General features: G+C 36.4%; 1 protein-coding gene across 3 annotated transcripts in view; it reads right to left on the bottom strand.

Annotated features, from left to right (window-relative positions):
- The window catches only part of LOC149568371 (UDP-N-acetylglucosamine transferase subunit ALG14-like protein), a 35296-nt gene extending 16871 nt beyond the window's left edge, over positions 1 to 18425 (bottom strand). For 2 of the 3 annotated variants that reach the window (XM_089821312.1, XM_089821313.1), the window contains exons 1-2: positions 18144 to 18425; positions 2729 to 2868 (exon numbers count right to left, since the gene is read on the bottom strand). In XM_089821312.1, coding sequence (XP_089677438.1) covers positions 2729 to 2868; positions 18144 to 18288 — 285 coding nt within the window. In that variant the 5' untranslated portion in view covers positions 18289 to 18425. The remainder of the gene's footprint in view (positions 1 to 2728; positions 2869 to 18143) is intronic. The other variant, XM_089821314.1, reaches the window with a different exon arrangement.
- Positions 18426 to 19878: the final 1453 nt, after the last annotated feature.

The following is a 19878-nucleotide window of genomic DNA, read 5'->3' as shown; positions in this document are numbered from 1 at the left end:
TTAGCAAAAGAGACTTCTTTGATGTTAAATCTTATCATAACTATAATCTCATCTTTTCAATCATACCATGATTTATTTTACTTTAATCTCACCTTTTCATTTATATCATAAACATACTTTTAATGCACTTATTTTTTCCTCTTATACTTCTATCTTATGGTTTGAATAAATTGTTTTGTATAATGGAGGGCTGATTATAATTGACATGCATAAGCATGAACATTCTACCATATCTGAAATCCCTGCAATATATATATAGTTGGTTTAACATAAACATTCCAACACATGACGTCTTTCTAAATTTTATTTCTCCTTACACAGATTGCTGCCTTCATATATATCCTCCATACCTTTTTCTGTTTGTATTTTTTTGACCTGTTGTTACCAACAAAGACACCCGATACATATCTGCATTTTATTTGTCATAATGTTTCTAATGTTTCTTAATCCCCGTCTGCTGAATCTGCCAGCGCTTATGTTTCATCGGGCTTTGTCAACAACCAGACATGGTCTATAAAGACGTGGATTCCTGTCATGACTTTCAGCATTTTACCCATCTATTTCAACACCCGACTCCATCGTGGCTTGGTTTTTTATTAACATGCTTGACAGTCACTGTTTCTATTGTGCTATTCCTTTTGTATGACCGCCGCCACAGGTATAATCTTATTGCTTCAATTCAATCCAAATATGATTCACGTCGCTAGTATCATTCCAAAATTGCTGTGGTTACATCATTGCTAGATATTAATATATCACTCTTTTTTCATAGTTTTTCTTTTAGCCATTCGATAAATTACAGTCTTTGCCTTTGACCACCATGCTTATATATAAATATAGTTCATAGACTTCACCGTTTTACTGCTTTTGAATATTTTATCATCGTTGACATGTATTCATCGACCCTTACACCATTTATTGATTGCTGTTTGTTTTGAGATCATTGCTGGCTGAGAATGATTTGTGTTCAATATATGTATATCGTCGCTCTGCTTTTGTGTCTTTGTGTTTGTGCACTTCACCACTGAGTGGAATATTTCAAGCCATCATGACTCATCACTGACTTCCATCTTCCGAATCCAAGCTGCTCTGAGGCACAAACTCTTAGTTTGAATGTTGGTATTTATTTTACTCCCGTGATTGTATATTGAATCAATGTTTGAACTTCTTTCACTTTATAACTTTGCATTTCCTTCTTTCTATTCAATGCAAAAATTATACGTATATATATAGCATTATTCATTCCATCACCATTGCTGCTGGAGTGAATCAAAACTTTTAATAATATCAGGCCTTCACCAATTAGTATTGCTTCCGTGTACGGTCATTCACATTTTACCTCATACGGTGTCTAGCTTTCTTTTCTTGCAAATTACCATCTTCATGTAATTCTTCTGACAACACCAAATGAATAACACATCATTTGCCGTATGTTTGATATTCTTTGTATAATGTCTCTACAACTGTATGGGTAGACGGGCTTATCTGCAATTTATACTAGGAAAAGTACCTCTGTAAATAACTGGTTTGGAATGGATTTTCCTTCTAATATATCATAATATTTAAAGCTTTGCATAAATCAGGATATTAACTTTTCATTCAAGTAGTGATTCCATATACCTCCTCTTTATTACCGATGCTGAATCACTACTATAATTCTATTTGCTGCAACTTCTTTGAATTCTTATTTTCATTGATCTTGTTTGGACTAGCTTTGACATTGATGAGTTGTACTAACAATTTTGCCCATTTCTGACATCAATGACATATCTATCTCCTTAATTCCTTTGACATCAATGACAATACATCCATCATAAACAATGCATCTTATTGAATATTTTGCTTCTACTTCACCTAGAGGTATACTGATGCACTGGGAAAATGCATAAGAAGCATAAAGAAATAATCTAGCCATCAAAGTATATAGAGCAGTTATAGGAAATGCACCAAGGCCAGATTGAGTTCTTCACCTATAAGATAAAATCTTTGCTATTCCATTTTCTTCATTTCTAAATCTTAAATTCCTTGGAAAGAGTTAATATTTGTCTTGTAACTAATCCACTGTTCATATGGAAAAGTGCTTCTCATACTAACTAGTAAAGTACTCTGATACTTGACTTTAACAGACAAAACAAACCTTCAGCCATTCAAATCTGACTAGGTTGCACATAGTCAAGAGTGTGCCAGACCAGCCTTTGACTTAAGAATATGTTTTACTGTAGTGAAGTATATCAATGTTATGAAAATATGATGGATATTAGAAAATGATGCCTCCACATATGATAGATATTAGAAAATGATGCCGCCACATACAGACCTATATTTACATGAGAGATGAGAAACAACTTAATTGCTTTGAACCCCAAAATAAGTATAAAAGTTGCCCATAACCATATTCATGGTGTGGGCATACATTATATGGAGTTTTATCTGATATTACATGAGCCTTTCTTGACACGGCTATATTTAAGAACCTATGTACCACCAAATTCTCCTTTGAAGTGCAACAAGGAAAACTACAACTAAGATACAAGGAATATCTGTATAGGAAAATAGAATGGGGAGAGGACAGGGAAAGGGTTCCTTGTGGAACAGACCTAAGAACACAAAGGATAAGATGGCCGGCAATGATTGATGTCCTGACCGACCTCTGGACTCTAAACAATGCTGCAAAGACAGACTCCTGCATAAAAAAATCTGAGCTTCTGGAAAAAGCAAGGCAACATACCTGTTCTAATTGTGATTCTTCAGCTGTCCTGGCTCTCTCAAGGCTCATATTGTCAGTTGCAGCAGCGACATACCATCTAGGATGGAATCTTTCCTTCTTAAGAACAGCTACAAGGTTAAGCATCTCTGCTGTATGACCACCTACGGTAAAAGAAGTAAGATAGACTGTAGCTGTCAATCACTCCAAGAAAGAAAAATGCCCACAAAATGAAATTGCACATTAGAGGTGCTGAAATCCACAAGCAAGTGCAAAAGAAATATCTACTGACAATGGAAAAATCATTGAACAAAAATTTAAAAATGTAAATGCAATTATAGATTATAAATGCATAAGAATCAAATATCTTTCTTAAGTGAACATGATATCACCTTTAATGTAATTATTTTGATTTATAACAACCAATTATCCATTCTTGAACGATAAGTACAACAAAGAATGCTATACTAGGGTAAAAGGATACTTGAGAAGACTAGTTCATCACAGGATTATTTTAGCTCAATGTTTTGCTGGTACTAACACATAGGGGGGCAATATGGAATGCCAAGACACATTTAGAGCCTGTTGACCGATTGGATTACTAATAAATAGTACCACAATGACAAGTGGTGAAAGCTTCTAAAACTATAGATTTCCAAGGCCCTGATTTATTAAATCACAAAAACAAGGTTTCCTAAAAATAGAAGGATAATTTACAAGGTCTCCAATCAGGGGGATTTTATGAAAGAATAGAAGGGAAAGTTGAAAAACTCTAGAACTCCCTAATTTTCAATTATTTGTGCCTTTAAGCTTCATTGCAACAATGGTAAATGCTTGCCATGATAAAATTGTCAACATTATTACAAATATATTTCAATTTCAGTTATATTCTTCCAAAATTATGTCATTGCTTCAGATTTTCTTAATATTAAAAATTTGTTGGCTAAATACAATATATGTTTACCCTTGCCCATTTCTCCTGCCTGATGAGCTACTCAAACATGTCCATTAATTTTTGTACGGATAAATCAAGAAAAGTTATGGTATCGGCAAAGTTTGTTGAAGATTGTAGCTGCAATAGAGATCTTTCTCTTATTTTATGAAATAGAAATATGTTTGTTATTACCGTTATGGTAATATTCAGCTGAAAGAGGCATTTGTAATAATATTTAAAGATAATATTTTGTAAAAAGACGTGTCATACACCATTATAAGATGCATGCATATGGAAATATGAAGTGTTAAATATTTGGAATTCTGAAGGGTCTTTTATTTTGGAATTTGAAGAGACCGTGTTTGAGATCAAGAGTCTCTCTATGTGTTTTATATATCGCATTAAGCAAAAGGCATTGTATATTTGAACATTTTATTATCAATAAAGTGATATTTTGTTGTGTGGTTGGATTTTTCTCTTCAATTTTGGAAGGGTTTTCCTAGGGCATTTCTGTGTGTCTTATATCTATTTTGGCTATTCCTTATTGCTGTTTATCTTTGATTTCTGGGCTCAAAACTTAACATGGTATCAGAGCCAGGTTTATAGGATTATTGAGTTTTCTGGACAGCCATGTCAGATCCTACATTGTAAATCTCTTTGCGATGTGTTTTCTCAAGTAGATCTTTTCATGGGTAATGGATATTGTCATGCTTATACAATCTTGTTGGTTGCAAATTTTTTAAGGGAAAGGGTACAATGATTATCAAGTTCCAGCCAAGCATCTTTCTACTAGGGCTTGAACCTGCTACCTGCAAGCGGCATTTATCTCAACAAGAGAAAGACATTTATCAAAGATGTTGAACTAATATTGTTAGGTTGTGTTTTACGGAAGTGGACAATGAAGGAAACAATTTGTTTCTAGGAGACATAAAAATTGTCGTTCACATTCTCTGCAAGATACAAGCATGCTCTATAACAATGATAATGAGAATGAATTAAAATCCTTGCATGTTGTTCTGGTTGCAGAGTCGTCAGAGATTTAAATCGTTCAAGCTCTCCACCTTGTAGAATGAGGATCTAAGGTAGAATTTGAGAACATCATCAATGCATCTGTTGTTGCCACCATATTTGTGGTTTTGTTTTTGGCCTTATGTTGAGTAAGCTTCCTAGTTGCTTGGTGATTAGGAGGGCATTTGCTTACCGGTTATTATTCTTGGTAACGGCTCAGTCTCATGCCTTTTCTCCTTCCTCAGAATCTTTCAAGAAACTGATGTGAAATATTGTCTTTCTTTTGGAAGCACAGTGGTTCTGGTGATTGTTCGTGTTTTTATCTCAGTGCATGTATTTTCAGGTGGAGTCTAAGCGCGTGATCATTTCAATTCTCCGTCATCTGAAGAATACTTTTTATAGATTTTGTGTGCAGTGGTGGTCAGCGATTGTTGATATGGGTCAGCTGGCTGACTGTCTGTTAACTCTGGAATTACGACCACATATTTGTAATATATCGTTCAGCATCTCTTGTGGTGGATGGTCATCATTCTGAAGATGATGATTCTACATGTTGAGTATGTGAGGTCTCAGCCTTGACATGTTTTTCTTCTTGCCACACGCTTGTGTTATCTCAGTTGTATCAACATTTTGGTTCTTGTCTACGGTTTATGCTTCATGAGCTATTGAGGCCGTTGTCATCATGCGTGTGATCTTCATTTTTTTTTTGAAACGCCAATGTTTCAGGTGTTCACTCAGTATTACACCATTTTGATTTTCCCAGTTTCAATGGATTCTCTGGAATGTGGGAATGTGTTGTTGGGTGGAGACAAAGAAGAATCTCTATACATTTGGGAGGCTATAGAGAAGTGACACTTTAAAAGAGTCAAAGACTTATATTCTACCATGAACAACCAATTTCAAGGAAATTTCAAGGAATCACTCAAACAAGAGTTGGTTACACTATCACATGAGGTACAGAAAGCATTTTTTGTTGAGAATGGTTAAGCTCTATCCTCCTAAAGTTGGGTGTAACGACAAGGAATAAATAATTAGAATCAAAATAATTTTTGTTAAAATTGCAAGGCAAAGAATGAGATAATAAGGTGGCTATTCTCAAGAACTTGGAAAAGGAGTTGCAAAAGGAACCAACGAACTGGGCAAGGATTGGCTGCTAGAGAAATCGACTGCTATCTTTGTATTATACCCAATGTTTATTACAGAAAAGACCTCGAGAGATGTTATTTTCGTAGTGCCTTTGGATTTGACAATTACAAATCATTATCTATTATGGTTAATGTAGCAAAAGATCGACACATCAGAAGCCAATAAAAGACTTAAAGATAACATTCTAAAGAGTCTCGGCTTCACAGTTAGGAGTGCGGAGTCATCTCTATCTTCACTCAGAGATAAGAATAGGTAGAAGGGACTGAATTGAAGGGGGTGATTATTGTTTTGGACGATGAAGCATATTGCATGTCAAGTGTGGGGTGTTCGTTGCAGCGCAGTCAAGAGCCTCTGAGGATTGCAGAAAACAACGTGACTTTACCTTTTCTATATTGGACGATATGTGATTGTCAGAAACCTGGATAATCCTCTAGAGTCATTTGTTTATGGTGAGCATTCATATCTTGCAACTGTGGCTCGGTTATCCTCCAATGGTGAGTAAATTGCATCAGGAGACTCATCAAACTCAGCAAGGGTCTAAGAAAGATATGGAGACCACAGTCTCAAATTGGAAGGATTGATGATCTTGAATGGTCATCTAACAGACAAAGAGTTGTGGTCTTTGCATCTTCAGATTAGTTGTTTTATTTGAGTCCTCATGTCAAAACATTTAGATTATTTATCGACAAAATTGGAATTCCTTGGTAGTCTCATGTTCAGCAAAGATCCTCAGACCAAAAGGAACTAAAATTTTCAAGGTTTAATGCTTACTAATTGTAAAAACAAACTTCTCTTACATGATCTTATCTTGGTATGTATATTTCTCAGGGCACTAAAGATGGTAGAAAGATTCAAATGAGCATTGCTAATGTCCGATGGAGATGATGATCATAGTGGTGCAACAAATCACATGGAAGTAAATAAAGGTTTTAGGCATCTGGGCGACATTTCATGAGCATGCTTTGGTTGTCAAAATAGTTGTCCCTTTTTCTCTTTCAACAATTTTGAGATCTTTGAACCTATTATAGTGAGATAGCGTTTGAAGGGAAGTTACTTTCCTTTCTATTGTGCTTCTGCTCTATTTTTTAGTCTTGAAGTATGAGCTTTCTCATGGATACTGATATCGGTCAAATTCCTTGACCAATCTTGTTCTTCTCTAAGGTTGTTTGAAGGGACAAGGATCCTGTGGCAAATTTTATCTGTTGGGTTGTAGGCAATCAAGGTGTCCTGAAGTTGGCTTATTGGCGATAAGAACCTTCTTTCATTGAGAATTGGAAGGTTTTGCAACCAGTAAGAAAGGGAGGAATCCTTGAAGCTGGATTAATGGACAATGTTGTACTGTAATGCGTAATGCACCAACATGGGGAGGGGGGAAGTGTTACCTCGTCATAATGACTGCTCTCTTCTTCTGACCTTATGTTTAGATTTCGACTTATCATGAGCTTCAGTAACAGGGTTATTGTTCTTCAGATTTTAGTAAGGACCCTGAGCAGTTGTGGTTAGGTGGGTGGTCTTGCTGGTATTGGCAGTGATTGTTGACATGACAATATGCGCTATAAGCTATCATGTTATGCCTGGAAATAACTTTAAAAACTCTCGTTGCTTAATATATGTCATGCCAAGCCATGAGGATTCGTGAAGCCATAACAAGTCCTACCAACTCATATTCCCCTGCGTCATAGCCATTTGTGTAAACATCAATTTCTAGTTAATGAGAGTCCATTCTAAAACACTGGAGTCTGAGATCAAAGCAGTGTATGAGGTATCGATAGCTGGACACCAGCATCAGGAAAGTTCTTTTGTTTCCTCTCTTTATAGCTTTTCATTTAGGAGTATCTATTGAGCATGTTTTCTGATTTATTTATTTATACATGCTTATTATATGTTCTGACTTAGATATTATGCAAGAACTTTAGACTTCTAACAAGGTTATTAAAACAACTTCAAGGCTATAGACTTGGAGATTTGATTGATATAAATTAAATTTGTTTTGATGGAATGCTAAGGATGTGTGACAACTTTATCTCATTCAGATATATATAGAGAGTCTAATGAGATTTTTTTGAGATATAATTCCTTACCGTTGAGGTAAACTCTGAGATCATATTTTATTTTGAGTATTATATTACTTGTGTTCATTGACTCTGATTTATATTTTGTATCATTTGTATACTGACTTAATTTTGTGCAAAAGCCTATGATTAGACTGATAGGTTATTCTAGAACATGTCAATTCTCATTTTCCTTTATGGTAAAATCTTTAATAACACATTTTGTTCAACAAAGTTTGATGATTACCATATGAATGCTAGTCCGCGCTTATTCAAATTTTTCTTCATATTGTGTGTGTGATGAGATTAGACTTCAAAGAGATAAGTATTCTATGATGTTTGTACATATCTGAAATAGAGTATATCTTTGCATTGATCTCTACGATAAAATGATCTTATGAATCTCTCTTAGTTGCAGAATCCAATGGGATGATGAGAGATTATGCAATGTTGTTTTTAGTCTTGATACTAAACCAGTGGCACATTATTACAAGAGGAAGATCATATTTAGAGTGAGGGCCTATTCAGCATGGTCATAATAATCCAAGGGACTAGGGTTTTTTGTGAGAATGGCTATGTTTGGGCGTCATCTCTGTCCTTCACTAAGTAGTAGTGGCCAGATGTTATAGGGTAGTGGGCAGTCTAGTGATATAGTGTATGTTGAAGGCTGGTTGCCATTTTGTTTGTTCTATGCGCTTGCCATGAATAATCCTTCTGCCCATTCAGAGGCTGGTGATGCAACTTTTTTTATTTTAATATAAACAGGTGTAGCCCAATAGAGTCACATTTACCTATCAAAAGACAAAAACATTCTTAAATAATTGTCATTTATCTTTTCTTGCTCCCACATCAAGTTTTCCCGTGAAAAAGTCCCAAGAATTTTATACAATTGCTTAAACAATATTTTCACCAATAAAATTGCAATTTCCAGTTGTTATATATATATATATATATAGGTGAGAAACTCAGAATCGGGAATAACTTGGCTGACCCAAATAATTTCAATAACTTGGCAAATATTTCAAACGTAAAAAATACATAAAATTTATAATTTGTTAAAAATATTCTTCAGAAACATACATACTAGTGAATTCAGGGAACATATTACTGATTTAATTGGCATATAGATCAAATCAATACACATCATAGACCAAAAAATCAATTCAACATCATCTCCATCTCCATTATCATCATTTAACTTGGGCCAATAAAAATTTTAAGCTACAAATTAAAATAGGCATATAAAACTGTAATGTCCCCCTTTTAGCAGATTCTTGCAGTTGGCTTGGTCAGTTCATCATTGTGACCCCCATGAACTCATAGTGGAATTTGAGGGTCTCAATTGTGATTATTAGGCTTTCTAATGGCCTATGGTGAGTTTTGGCTCCATTTTGAGGGACTTACTATTTTTAGTAAGTCAACAGTTGGTTTCGATGAGCTCACTTGAGTTAGAGGAGTTGAGTGATGCGCTATTTTTATTTCTAGCTTCTAGTTTGGGCTCCAAGAATCTTGGAGGGAGCGTATATTTTTAGCAAGCCACCACGTTAGGTTCATTCATCATTTTTCTTCATCAGGATCACTCCAATGTTGTCAGATTTTGATTATGATGCTTCTTTAGTCATTTTCGCAAGATGAGTGAACTATTATTATTATTCAACTAAATATGTTAGGTTGCTATGTTTGTTGGTATTGTATGTTGGCCACCTCAGTGTCATAGCTCGTTGAAACCAGGTTGAAAAGTTTTAAATCTTGGGCGCAAGAAACAATGACCTCGAATGTCAAAATATCATGATATGGTTGAAAAGGTCATTTTTGGGAGCCAAAAAGAAATTAATAAATTATATTATGTGCTTAAGTATAAAGCAAAAAGGCCTCTAAGTGAAAGTTGCATAGTTGAAGCTAAATTGCACAATGGAGATTGTAAATATGGCTCCCATTATGAGAACTGATCATCCAATTGTCTAATTCACTTTCGTTGCTTGGTTGAGAGAGTTTTCTAATTTGTGAATTCAATTCCCTTGCTGAGGTATAAGGGTTTTAAGGCTGAGGTATCACTCCATTACTAAAGTATAGTGGAGTCTGGAATTTGGGAATACTGAGAATTTAATTGTGGCTTCTACTATTTTTACTGTACTTATGAAGTCAATCATTTGGTGGCAAATCTGGAGTTATTGTTAACTTTTTTATCAAGTGTTGAAGGGGTTCAATTTGTTGCAGAGATTGATTTTGCACTAAACATACATGCATTGCTGGCTAGGAGGGTTTGTTTTGGTGTCTGAGTGCACTGTCGTCATTTTACTAGGCAGCATCTGACATTTCCATTGGCTGCCATTACTGTTTTATGGCAGCAATTCAATCCTTGGACAGGCCGAGATCACTTTGGAGGTACCTGCAATCTAAACAAGCTTGCATTTGGTATTTGTACCTGCATTTTGACGTGCTATGACTGTGAAATCATATAGAGGTTGCGTTAGCATTTGATGGGAATCACCTTGTATTTTGAAGTCCCATTTGTCTCCAAGAAAAGCCGCATACAATCACATCAGCCTGCATTTCAATGGTGGAGATAAATTTGCATTACCAAGTTCTTGTCAGTGATTAAAACGTTGTTGCAGCATATTGTTTGGTTAGTGCAGATTGACAAATTTGAAGTTGATGTATACAAATTCTCTTGCAATTTATTTCCAAGTTCGTCTTAGCGTTACTTTTCAATTTTTATATACATATTTTTGGAGAGCACAAAAGAGCAGATAAATTGAAAACACAAAAAATTGAAAACAAACACCAAGCACCGAAAAATTCATCATTGCTTACCAACAGAGATAGTTAAGTGTCATTACAGTGGTATCAGAGTGGTTTCCTGCCATCGTGTGGGGTAGGAGAAAATTATTAATCTTGATCTTTTGTTGTTAATTGGGAGTGACAAGCACTCTCACATTTGATGGGTATGGACAGACACAAGAGGACTAGTAGTGATGGGAGTCGGCGGAGCAATGTGGAAAATGGTGAGAAAATAATCAAAAGAGATTGGAGGAGGGATTGTTGTATCTTATGATAGTAGATAGGGCAGCGAGATACATGGTTTTTGTTTTTAGTAGACCGGCACCAAGAATGCAAGGTAGAAGGCTTGAGTTCTTTGCGGCAGGCATTCATGATTCAAATAAGCCTATGTTTGGTACAGCAATCACTAGTCCTATTTGTACTCATGATGATGGACTTTCTACTCAGGGCCACATGGATGTGTGAGTGTCTTTGGTGGTAAGTAGCACTAAGCTTCAATGGTTTGAGGACTCCAAAGATGGTGCTTTGGATAGTGTGGGTGCAGTCGAGGCAGTTGTTACCACTAATTGTTTAAACTCTCTTGAGGAGGGAGTTGTTATTAGAGATTGTGCAGAGAGTGTGAACACAGATTTAAATGATAGTTGTCGCAGTGTTGTTTCAAAGCAAGAGGCAACATCTTTCTCAAGTGAGATAGACAAGAGTATGGGGCTACCCAGCTATGGTACTTGTGATCTGAGTGTTACAACAAACTCTATTGATACTGGATTATGCTCCAGTTTTATTGATTCATAGCAAGACATTGAGTCATGTGTGCTAAGTCAGGTGATAGCAGTGGATGTTCAGTCAGGAGTTGTGGATACAGATAGTACGGGCACCCCTGATGGTTCGTTTGAGGATCCTATGAGTTGTTGTGGGTTTGATATTCCTTGCCATATGTTAGATGATGATTCTGAAGAGTTCTTGGATGGGTCCCAGGATCAATATATATAGGGATTTGCTATTGAGGGGGAAGTAGGGACATGAGGAGTTCAATAAAACTAGGCTTCCACCTCTTCGGAGGAGGTGTTGGTAGAGGTACTCGATAGCAGTACCTCAATTGTGCATGCATGCAAGGATGGCAACACACATGAGGTGAGTGATCTTGTGGTGAGCAGTTCTATTATAGTTTCCTAAGAAAGTATAGTTAGCAAAACATGAGGTGCGTGATCTTGTGGTGAGCAGTTCTATTACAGTTTCCTAACAAAGTGTAGTTAGAAAGACAAAGAGCTTGCAAAGGAATCAGGGTTACAAAGGCATTATGTGACTAGTCAGTTGAAGGTAAGTGATAGTGACATCTCTTCAGCTCTTAAGCATTATGATGTTATTCATCAAATGTTACCTACATCTGGTTGGGGTGCTCCTATGTCAAATGAGCACGGTGAAAATAGCCTTCCCCTAGTAGAGGTTCATGTGCTTCAAGAGGCTATCGAGATCTTGAAGCATAATTATTCTCAATTGGTAGCTAACAAGGATTACCTTCTAGAGTGGGGTAGCACCTATTATCAGGCACTGTTAGGAAAAGATGAGGAGGTTGTTGAGCGCACCAAGAAGCTTGAGGTGACTTTGAACTGTACTCAATGTACTCAATTGCCTCTCCAAGAATTACAATCATGTTTGGATGAGGTCAATGTGGAGTTGGAGTTGGTTAGTCCACCCCGGCCCCAAATCCAATTCTATTACACATAGTGGTGATCAGTGGTGGGTTTACTTCCACGGGTAGGGAGGATGGATGTGGTGATGAGGCAGATACAACTGTCTGGGATAGATGTGCAGTGGATATAGAAGAGGTGAGAACATTAACAGAGGGCTACGCAGTGATCCCTATTGTGCCAAGTTCTTCAGTAGTTAGCATGGCAGCGAGGGACACTTCAAAGGAATGTGTGCCAGTTTCTGACACTACTCCCTCTTCTTCTCAGGATTTGGGTAGGGGACCACTTGATGTGGAGAGGTGCTCTCATGGAAATTTGTTTCCTTTTGTCAAAAGCAAATTTATTATTTCATCTCATACAACTAATAGCATTGAACAATTAGCAATGTCACGATTTCAGAGGGATCAGTTGTGGATTGCAGGGGAGCAGGTTGACGCTTCCACATATAATTTCTACTACACAAAGTCTTTCACAAAGTATCTATTGCAAAGTTTGGATTTGCGGGAGGGACCATACGAAGTTTCTAAGGGTAATCTCATCTAGGCTCTCATAGTATTCGGCAAATGGTGGAAAAGATTGTAGAGAACTTAGCTATAATGCTTCCCCACAAGGATATTGTCATAGTTACACTGCCCTGGGGGACGGGGGGACAACGGAACGAGGGGACAAGTTTCCAGAACGAGGGGACAAAGGGACCTTAATTTGGGGACAATGGGAGGACGATGGACGAACGGCGGGGGGACGGTGGCATTGGGATGGTAGGGGTTGTCTATAATATACATATGGTAGTTAAAATGCTAGTTATGAAAAGATGTGTTTCAATATAAGATATAAAGATGTAAAGGAGTAAATACTTGAACATTGCATTGGATTGGAATGTTGACCATTGAACAACAATAGCCAAATCAACAAATAGTCAATACCAAGACGTCCCCCCATCCTCAGCACAATTAGCGAGATTTGGTGGGCACCGCCAGGGATAAGGGAACGGAATCCCCAACTCCCTGATGCATCCTTGCCTTCGGGATGTGGGGCAAAAAGGCATCCCTGTGTTACTATGGATATTGTGGTTGGGTTTGTAGAGAGGGTTTCCCAAGATCCTGCTTGATGAATAGCTCGAAATCAGAGATTGGAGTTGTCTTCTAATTCCGAGTTTGGTACTAATGAGCCATTGACAGAGATTGAGGCTTTTTACTGGCATTACATAATGAGGAGTGCTCATTATTTTGCTTTTGACCCACAGGCAGAGGATTTGGTTTCATGTCAGTGTGGGTTGGGTCCAAGTTCATACCATTCATTATGGAATGGGTTAGCACCATCTTTTGCAAATAGAATCAGCAGCTGCGAGTTAGATCACTTGCAGTAACCCCACAACTAAGACAGTTTGGCAAAGGTTGGAGTTGGTGGTAGTGTTTCAAGTACCTATGGTTGTTACAATCTCCACAATACAATTGGGTGTGAGTGCCTGTTTGATGGGGACTCACGTACTAACAAAGTTGGTGTTTTGGTTGGGTTGAGTCAAGTGAGTTATTTTCTTCATCAATGCCTACAATTGGGTTTCAGATGACTATTATTGATGTCAATTATACGGGTGTTGGTGCTACAAGAGTTGGTAGTGCACAACAAGGATATCACAAAGTTTTACCCTTGCGATCTAGGCGGACTGTGGTGTTTGTTTTGCTTCAAGATTGCTTGGGTTCAAGCAATCTTAGGGAGGGAGGACTGTAATATCCCTATTTTTAGCTTGGCCAGTTCATCATTGCGACACGCATGAAAAGACAGTGGGATTTGAGGGTCTCTGTTGTGGAGCTATTAGGCTTTCCAGTAGCCTATGGTAAGTTTTGGCTCCGCTTTGAGGGACTTACTGTTTATAGTAAGTCAACAATTGGTTCTGATGAGTTTAGTTAAGTTAGAGGAGTTGAGTGATGTTCTTAGTTTTTATTCTTGGCTTCTAGTTTGGGTTCCAAGAATCTTGGAGAGAGAATTATCAAGTTCATTCATCATTTTTCTTCATCAGGATCACTCTTGTGTTGTCAAATTCCAATTTTGACGCTTCTTCAATCATTTTGCAATACGAGTGAATTATTATTATTCAACTAAATATGTTGATGTTTCTATTTTTGATGGTATTGTATGTTGGCCACCTTAGTATCATAGGTCATTGGAACCAGGTTGAAAAGTTTTAAATCTTGGACACAAGAAACAATAACCTCACGTATAAATATATCATGATATAGTTGAAAAGGTTATTCTTGGGAGCCAAAAGGAAATCAATAAATTATATTATGTGCCTAAGTATAAAGCAAAAGGGCTTTTAAGTGAAAGGAGTGTAGTTGAAGCTAAGTTGCACAATGTAGATTATAAATATGGCTCCCATTATGAGAATTGATCATCCAACTGTCTAATTTGCTTTTGTTGCTTGGATAAGAGAGTTTTCTGATTTGTGAATTCAATTCCCTTGCTGGAGTAGGGTTTGAAGGCTGAGGTATTACTCCATTGCTGAAGTATAGCGGAGTTTGGAATTTGGGAACACCGAGAATTTCATTGTGGCTTCTCCTACTGTTTTTACTGTACCTGAGAAGTCAATCATTTGGTGGCAAATCTGGAGTTATTGTTAATTTCTTTATCCAGTGCTGAAGGGGTTTGATATGTTGGAAAGATTGACTTTGCACTAAAGATACCTGCATTCATGGCTGGGAGGGTTTGTTTTGGTGTCTGGGTGAGCTGCTGACATTTAACTAGGCAGCGTTTGGCATTTCCATTGGCTGCCATTACTGTTTTATGGCAGCAATTTATTCCTTAGACAGGCTGTGATCGCTTTGGAGGTACCTGTGACCTCAAATTACAGGCCTGCATTTGGCATTTGTACCTGCATTTTGACATGCTGGGACTATGAATTCATACAGAGGTTTTGTTAGCATTTGATGGGAATCGCCTTGTATTTTGAAATCCCATTTGTCTCTGAGAAAGGCCGCATACAATCACAGTAGCCCGCATTTTAATGGTGGAGATAAATTTGTGTTACCAGGTTCTTGTCATTAATTAAATCTTTGTTGCTGCATATTGTTTGGTTAGTGCATATTGAGGAATTCGAGGTTGAAGAATACAAATTCTCTTGCAATTTATTTCCAAGTTCGTCTTAGCATTGCATTTCAATTTTTATATACATATTTTAGCAGAAAAAAGCATATAAACTAAAAATGCAAAAAAAATGAAAACAAACATTAAGCGGCAAAAAAATCATCTTCGCTTACCAGCATTACAGGAGAGACAGTTAAGGGTCATTGCAAAGATACATTAGAAGTTGAAGTAAATAGATTTTAATCTTATTAGTCCCTGCCTATATAGAACTAATGTTTTCATCTGCCCAAATTTTAATAATACCTCAAAAAAATAGTCGAGTTCTAATGTTTTAGAACTCTTTTATTTTAAAAATATTTTTTTAATCATTATTTTTCTATTGGCTATTCCCAATTTAGAAAGGAATTTATTATTTTTTTTAATTCAAAAATTTAACCAAAATCTCTTGCATTCATCTCGAAGCTTCTGCTATTCCTGTTCTTGCTGCAATGCTCTGGAAGCTTTGTGTGCTTTTACTGTACCTTCTAACTCCATATCGAGATTCGGTTGATCTACCACCAGCGATGAAGGTAGCAGCACTGACAGCCAAAATAAAGGTGTAGGCAAAGACAGGAAGGTCACAACATTTGAGGAGACCCCTTTCAATAGTAGGGCTCCAACCTCAGATCCCGCAGCAAAAGAAGAAGAGGCAATAGACTGTAGCAGGGTCTCTGGTTGGGAGTTCAAGTTGCAGAGCTAGCTGATGATGCTGGTGAACCAGCACCAGTAGATCTTGTTAAATACATTTTTTGAAATTTTCTACAAACTTTGTGTTATATATAGCTGCAATTTTATTTTTTATTCCATTCCTCTCTGCATTTCAACCAAAGCTGTTCACGTGCTTGGTTTTGGAATTTGTCCTTACAACTGCATAATAAGCATTTGCTTGAAAGTTTCTCAAGCCTTTTCACCAAATATCACAGCAATAATTGCATCTACAGAGACTACATTTCTAATAGGCAGCTTGCCTGTACTTTCACATTTTGCACACATCTTCCAAGGTGGCTGCAACTTCATCATCTAGCAAAATTTGCCGATTTCTCTACCTTCACGAAAGTTGATACCCTGTTCAATGCTCTGCAGATACACAGGAAGCACGCCTCTGCAACTGTTCTGATTGGTTTCTAAACAATTAAAATTTAGGATGTCTTCAAATGTCTGCAGTCTTCAACCAGCATACTAAGTGCACCAAGAGCAGAAGGCTAACAATGTTATTATATGTTTCCAGGTGCTTCATTAATCCTACAACTTTAAGAGCGTCCACATTAAATCTATTTTGACCATATTTGAGTTTAAATTTGTATGTTTAATACATACCTATTTTCTTCTCCTATTTTTAAAATTTCACAGTTTCTCTTGCGGTCAGAATGTGTGGAAAGAAAACAATATTTACAAGTACACTAACTGCTGGCATGAAGCAGAGACGGAGACAGAACCAAAATAAGAGCTGTAGGAGAGATGACCCAATACTTGAGCGCATTCCAATGGTTGTGACGGGAGTTGTTCATTTGATACCCACACTTAATGATTTAATATCCATATTTATTATCTTAATGCCCAACTTTTTTAACAATATTGTACCAAAAATTAAGACTTTACAGTTGTTAGTACAATAATAACTACCCATTATTGAATGAAATGTACCCTTAGTTATAAAAAACAACCAATATGTGATGGCGCATCAGCTGTGCAAGTATGAGAACCCTTTTTGCATGACCATTGGTCTAACTTTTTATTTGGGTTGTTTTGGACAACTTGGCAAAAACCAAGCTGATGTGGCATCATAATTGATGATGTGGACCTGAAACCTTAATTATAAGCAGACGACTTGCCAAGTAAGCTGCTGTAAAAAATTGAGATGTTTTTGAAATTTAGACAGAGAATTTTGATAAGCACAATTTTAGGGTGCTCAAGTACTAGGTCCTCTCACCTAGTTGCCTTGATAGACATTTCTGCCATTGGTCTATGTTACCCACCAACTCTTTAGTTCTCTTTTAAGCAAAAACTCAAAGAGGAATCGATGAATTATCATATTAGTACGCTGGGTTCAAATTATGTTTTTTCTCTTGTTACAAAATCAGCTGATTAAAACAAAAACAATTGTGCACCCACCAAAGGCAGGGACTCCAGCTCAACCAGGGCTCTTGTTAAAAATGTATTTGGAAAAAAAGTATAGAAAACACATAGATGGAAGTTATTCTGTCTTATCAACATGGAGATTCTGCAATGAGCTTTCTTGGCTAGGATCGAAGACGGGAGTCCCCAATATTTCACAGAGGCGACCACGCGGATTTGTAAGGTGGTGTTTGTGGTGGCACTGTGCGCCAAGTCAGTGGTAAGTAAAAGGTAGGGAAAAAGTTCGAGGGATTTTTGCAAGCAAACAGGCCATGCATATTTCTGCAGTAAATCATCCATATCGTTGCTAAATCCCACAAACTCGGCCATGTTACTCTTGTTGATCTTTCAGCTTTGATTATTCAATTTTTAACCCTAATTTCGCCAAATAAATCACAGGGATTCTCAGATATTTAAAAGATAAATTGGAAAATCATGTCTGCAATTACAAAACTCGCATAAATTTGGTGTCCAATTGAGCTGTAGATATAGTAGAATTCAATATTAACGCTGTAGGTGTAATTTACTGCAAGTCGATTTATCTAAACAAGACAAGAAGAAGCATGGGTTGCAAAACGAATATTAAAATTAAAAACCTGATCCGAGAACTATGAGTGTTTTGACAGAAGAAGGAGAATGATTATTGGATAGGGGTTTCCCGACGAGGAAGAGCACACACACCAATCGAGTCAATCCGATTAGCACAATCGCCATCACCAAAAATGACAAAGCCACAGCCATTGCGAATATTGATTTACTGCTCAAAATTTGATGTTCTCAGCGAACACGATTTTCATTCTTCGCCATTTTTCTACAGTTCAGTAACAGCATATGCGTAGAATGTGCAGTCCATGCAAGATTCAAATGCACCATATCGTAGATAGTGTGCAGATACCACACTTTCATTTAACATCCGTTTGTGTAGTTTTCCATATACATTTTTCATTTTTAACAAGATTAATTTCTGTCATGTGAATATCAGCATTTAACTATGTGATTTTTGAGTCAAACTCGATGACCCATGTTTCATGAGTAGTGATTCAACATGAATCCATCTCTCATGAGAATAAATGGAACACTTAGCACTCATTGGATCTAGGTGATGCTCACAGGGGTGAAGCACCGGGACTTCTCGGGAGGTCATCTCCTACTTATCAAGATTAATTTCATAAATTTAAAATTTTATTTTAGAGACAAAACACTATAATACATCATTTTTCATTTTTAACAAGATTAATTTCATAAATTTAAAATTTTATTTTAGAGACAAAACATTATAATACATCTAAATTATTACCCCATGTCCCCATGTGGCTGCTTATGCTTGTTTTGTGCTTAAAAAAAAGCATAAAGTGTCCCCATGCAAATTGTTAATTAGCAGAAAAGGATAATTTCGAATCTTCTCCTATTTTCATGGAGTAGTAGTTGCTTAACAATTACAAATAAAGCTATTGAAAATAGGAGGGGCTGAAGTTAAGCAGCAACTGCATCCTGAAAAAATAGACCAAGTGTCTTCATAGTTTTTCTTCCCTCCATTTTATATTTCCCTCCAATTTTCTCTTTCTATTTTTACGTTTCCCTCCGATTTTCTCCCTCCAAAATTTATATATATAAATCATTATAAATTGAAAATGATTTGTTCAATGAATAATATATATATTTTTTCAATTATATATTACTTGTTATATCTGAAACTTCATATATTTTCAATTATATAGTACTTGTTATATCTGAATTTTTTTCCAGCTTTGAGGTGGTGTTAGCTTAAAATGGGTCTTCTAGCTTCTACAATCAGCAAATTGTTATATGAGAATTTTAGTTGTTACAAGATTGTTTGATGTAGTTCTGTTTTAAATTGTTTCTGGAAATGATTTTCCACTGACTTCTTTAGTCAGCATAAAAAGGTGCAAATATTGATATAAAAATATATTAATTTTGATGACACATAACTTCAAAAATATAAGCAGATTTAAAAATTCCATGAGCCACCTGCTAATAAAAGGTTCTTTAAAATGTGGAGCAGCAGCTACTAGCCAAATTAAGCTTAGCAGTCGCATGGGGACCTCCTCTTAGCAGGTAATGCGTATATAAAATCTTACCTTGATGTTGTAATTGCTATAATTTTCTAATTTTAATGTTTTATTTTAAGTATTTGCTGGTATTGAACTATGTAAAAGAATATATTATATAGAAGAAGACAATTATCTAGTTGTGAAGAAAAAAATGACTAAAATTTAAAAAATTGTTGTTGTCCATTTTTGTGGTGCAATCTTTTTAGCCAAAATCAGGTGTATGACTTGTATACAATTTTGAAATGCAATGAATATGAAA

This window comes from Cupressus sempervirens, chromosome 3 (assembly GCF_028749045.1).
Source record: "Cupressus sempervirens isolate cs-2001-9-10 chromosome 3, ASM2874904v1, whole genome shotgun sequence".
NCBI classification, from domain to species: domain Eukaryota; kingdom Viridiplantae; phylum Streptophyta; class Pinopsida; order Cupressales; family Cupressaceae; genus Cupressus; species Cupressus sempervirens.
Note: the sequence above shows the minus strand (reverse complement) of the source record. Positions and strands in the feature narration are given on the sequence as shown.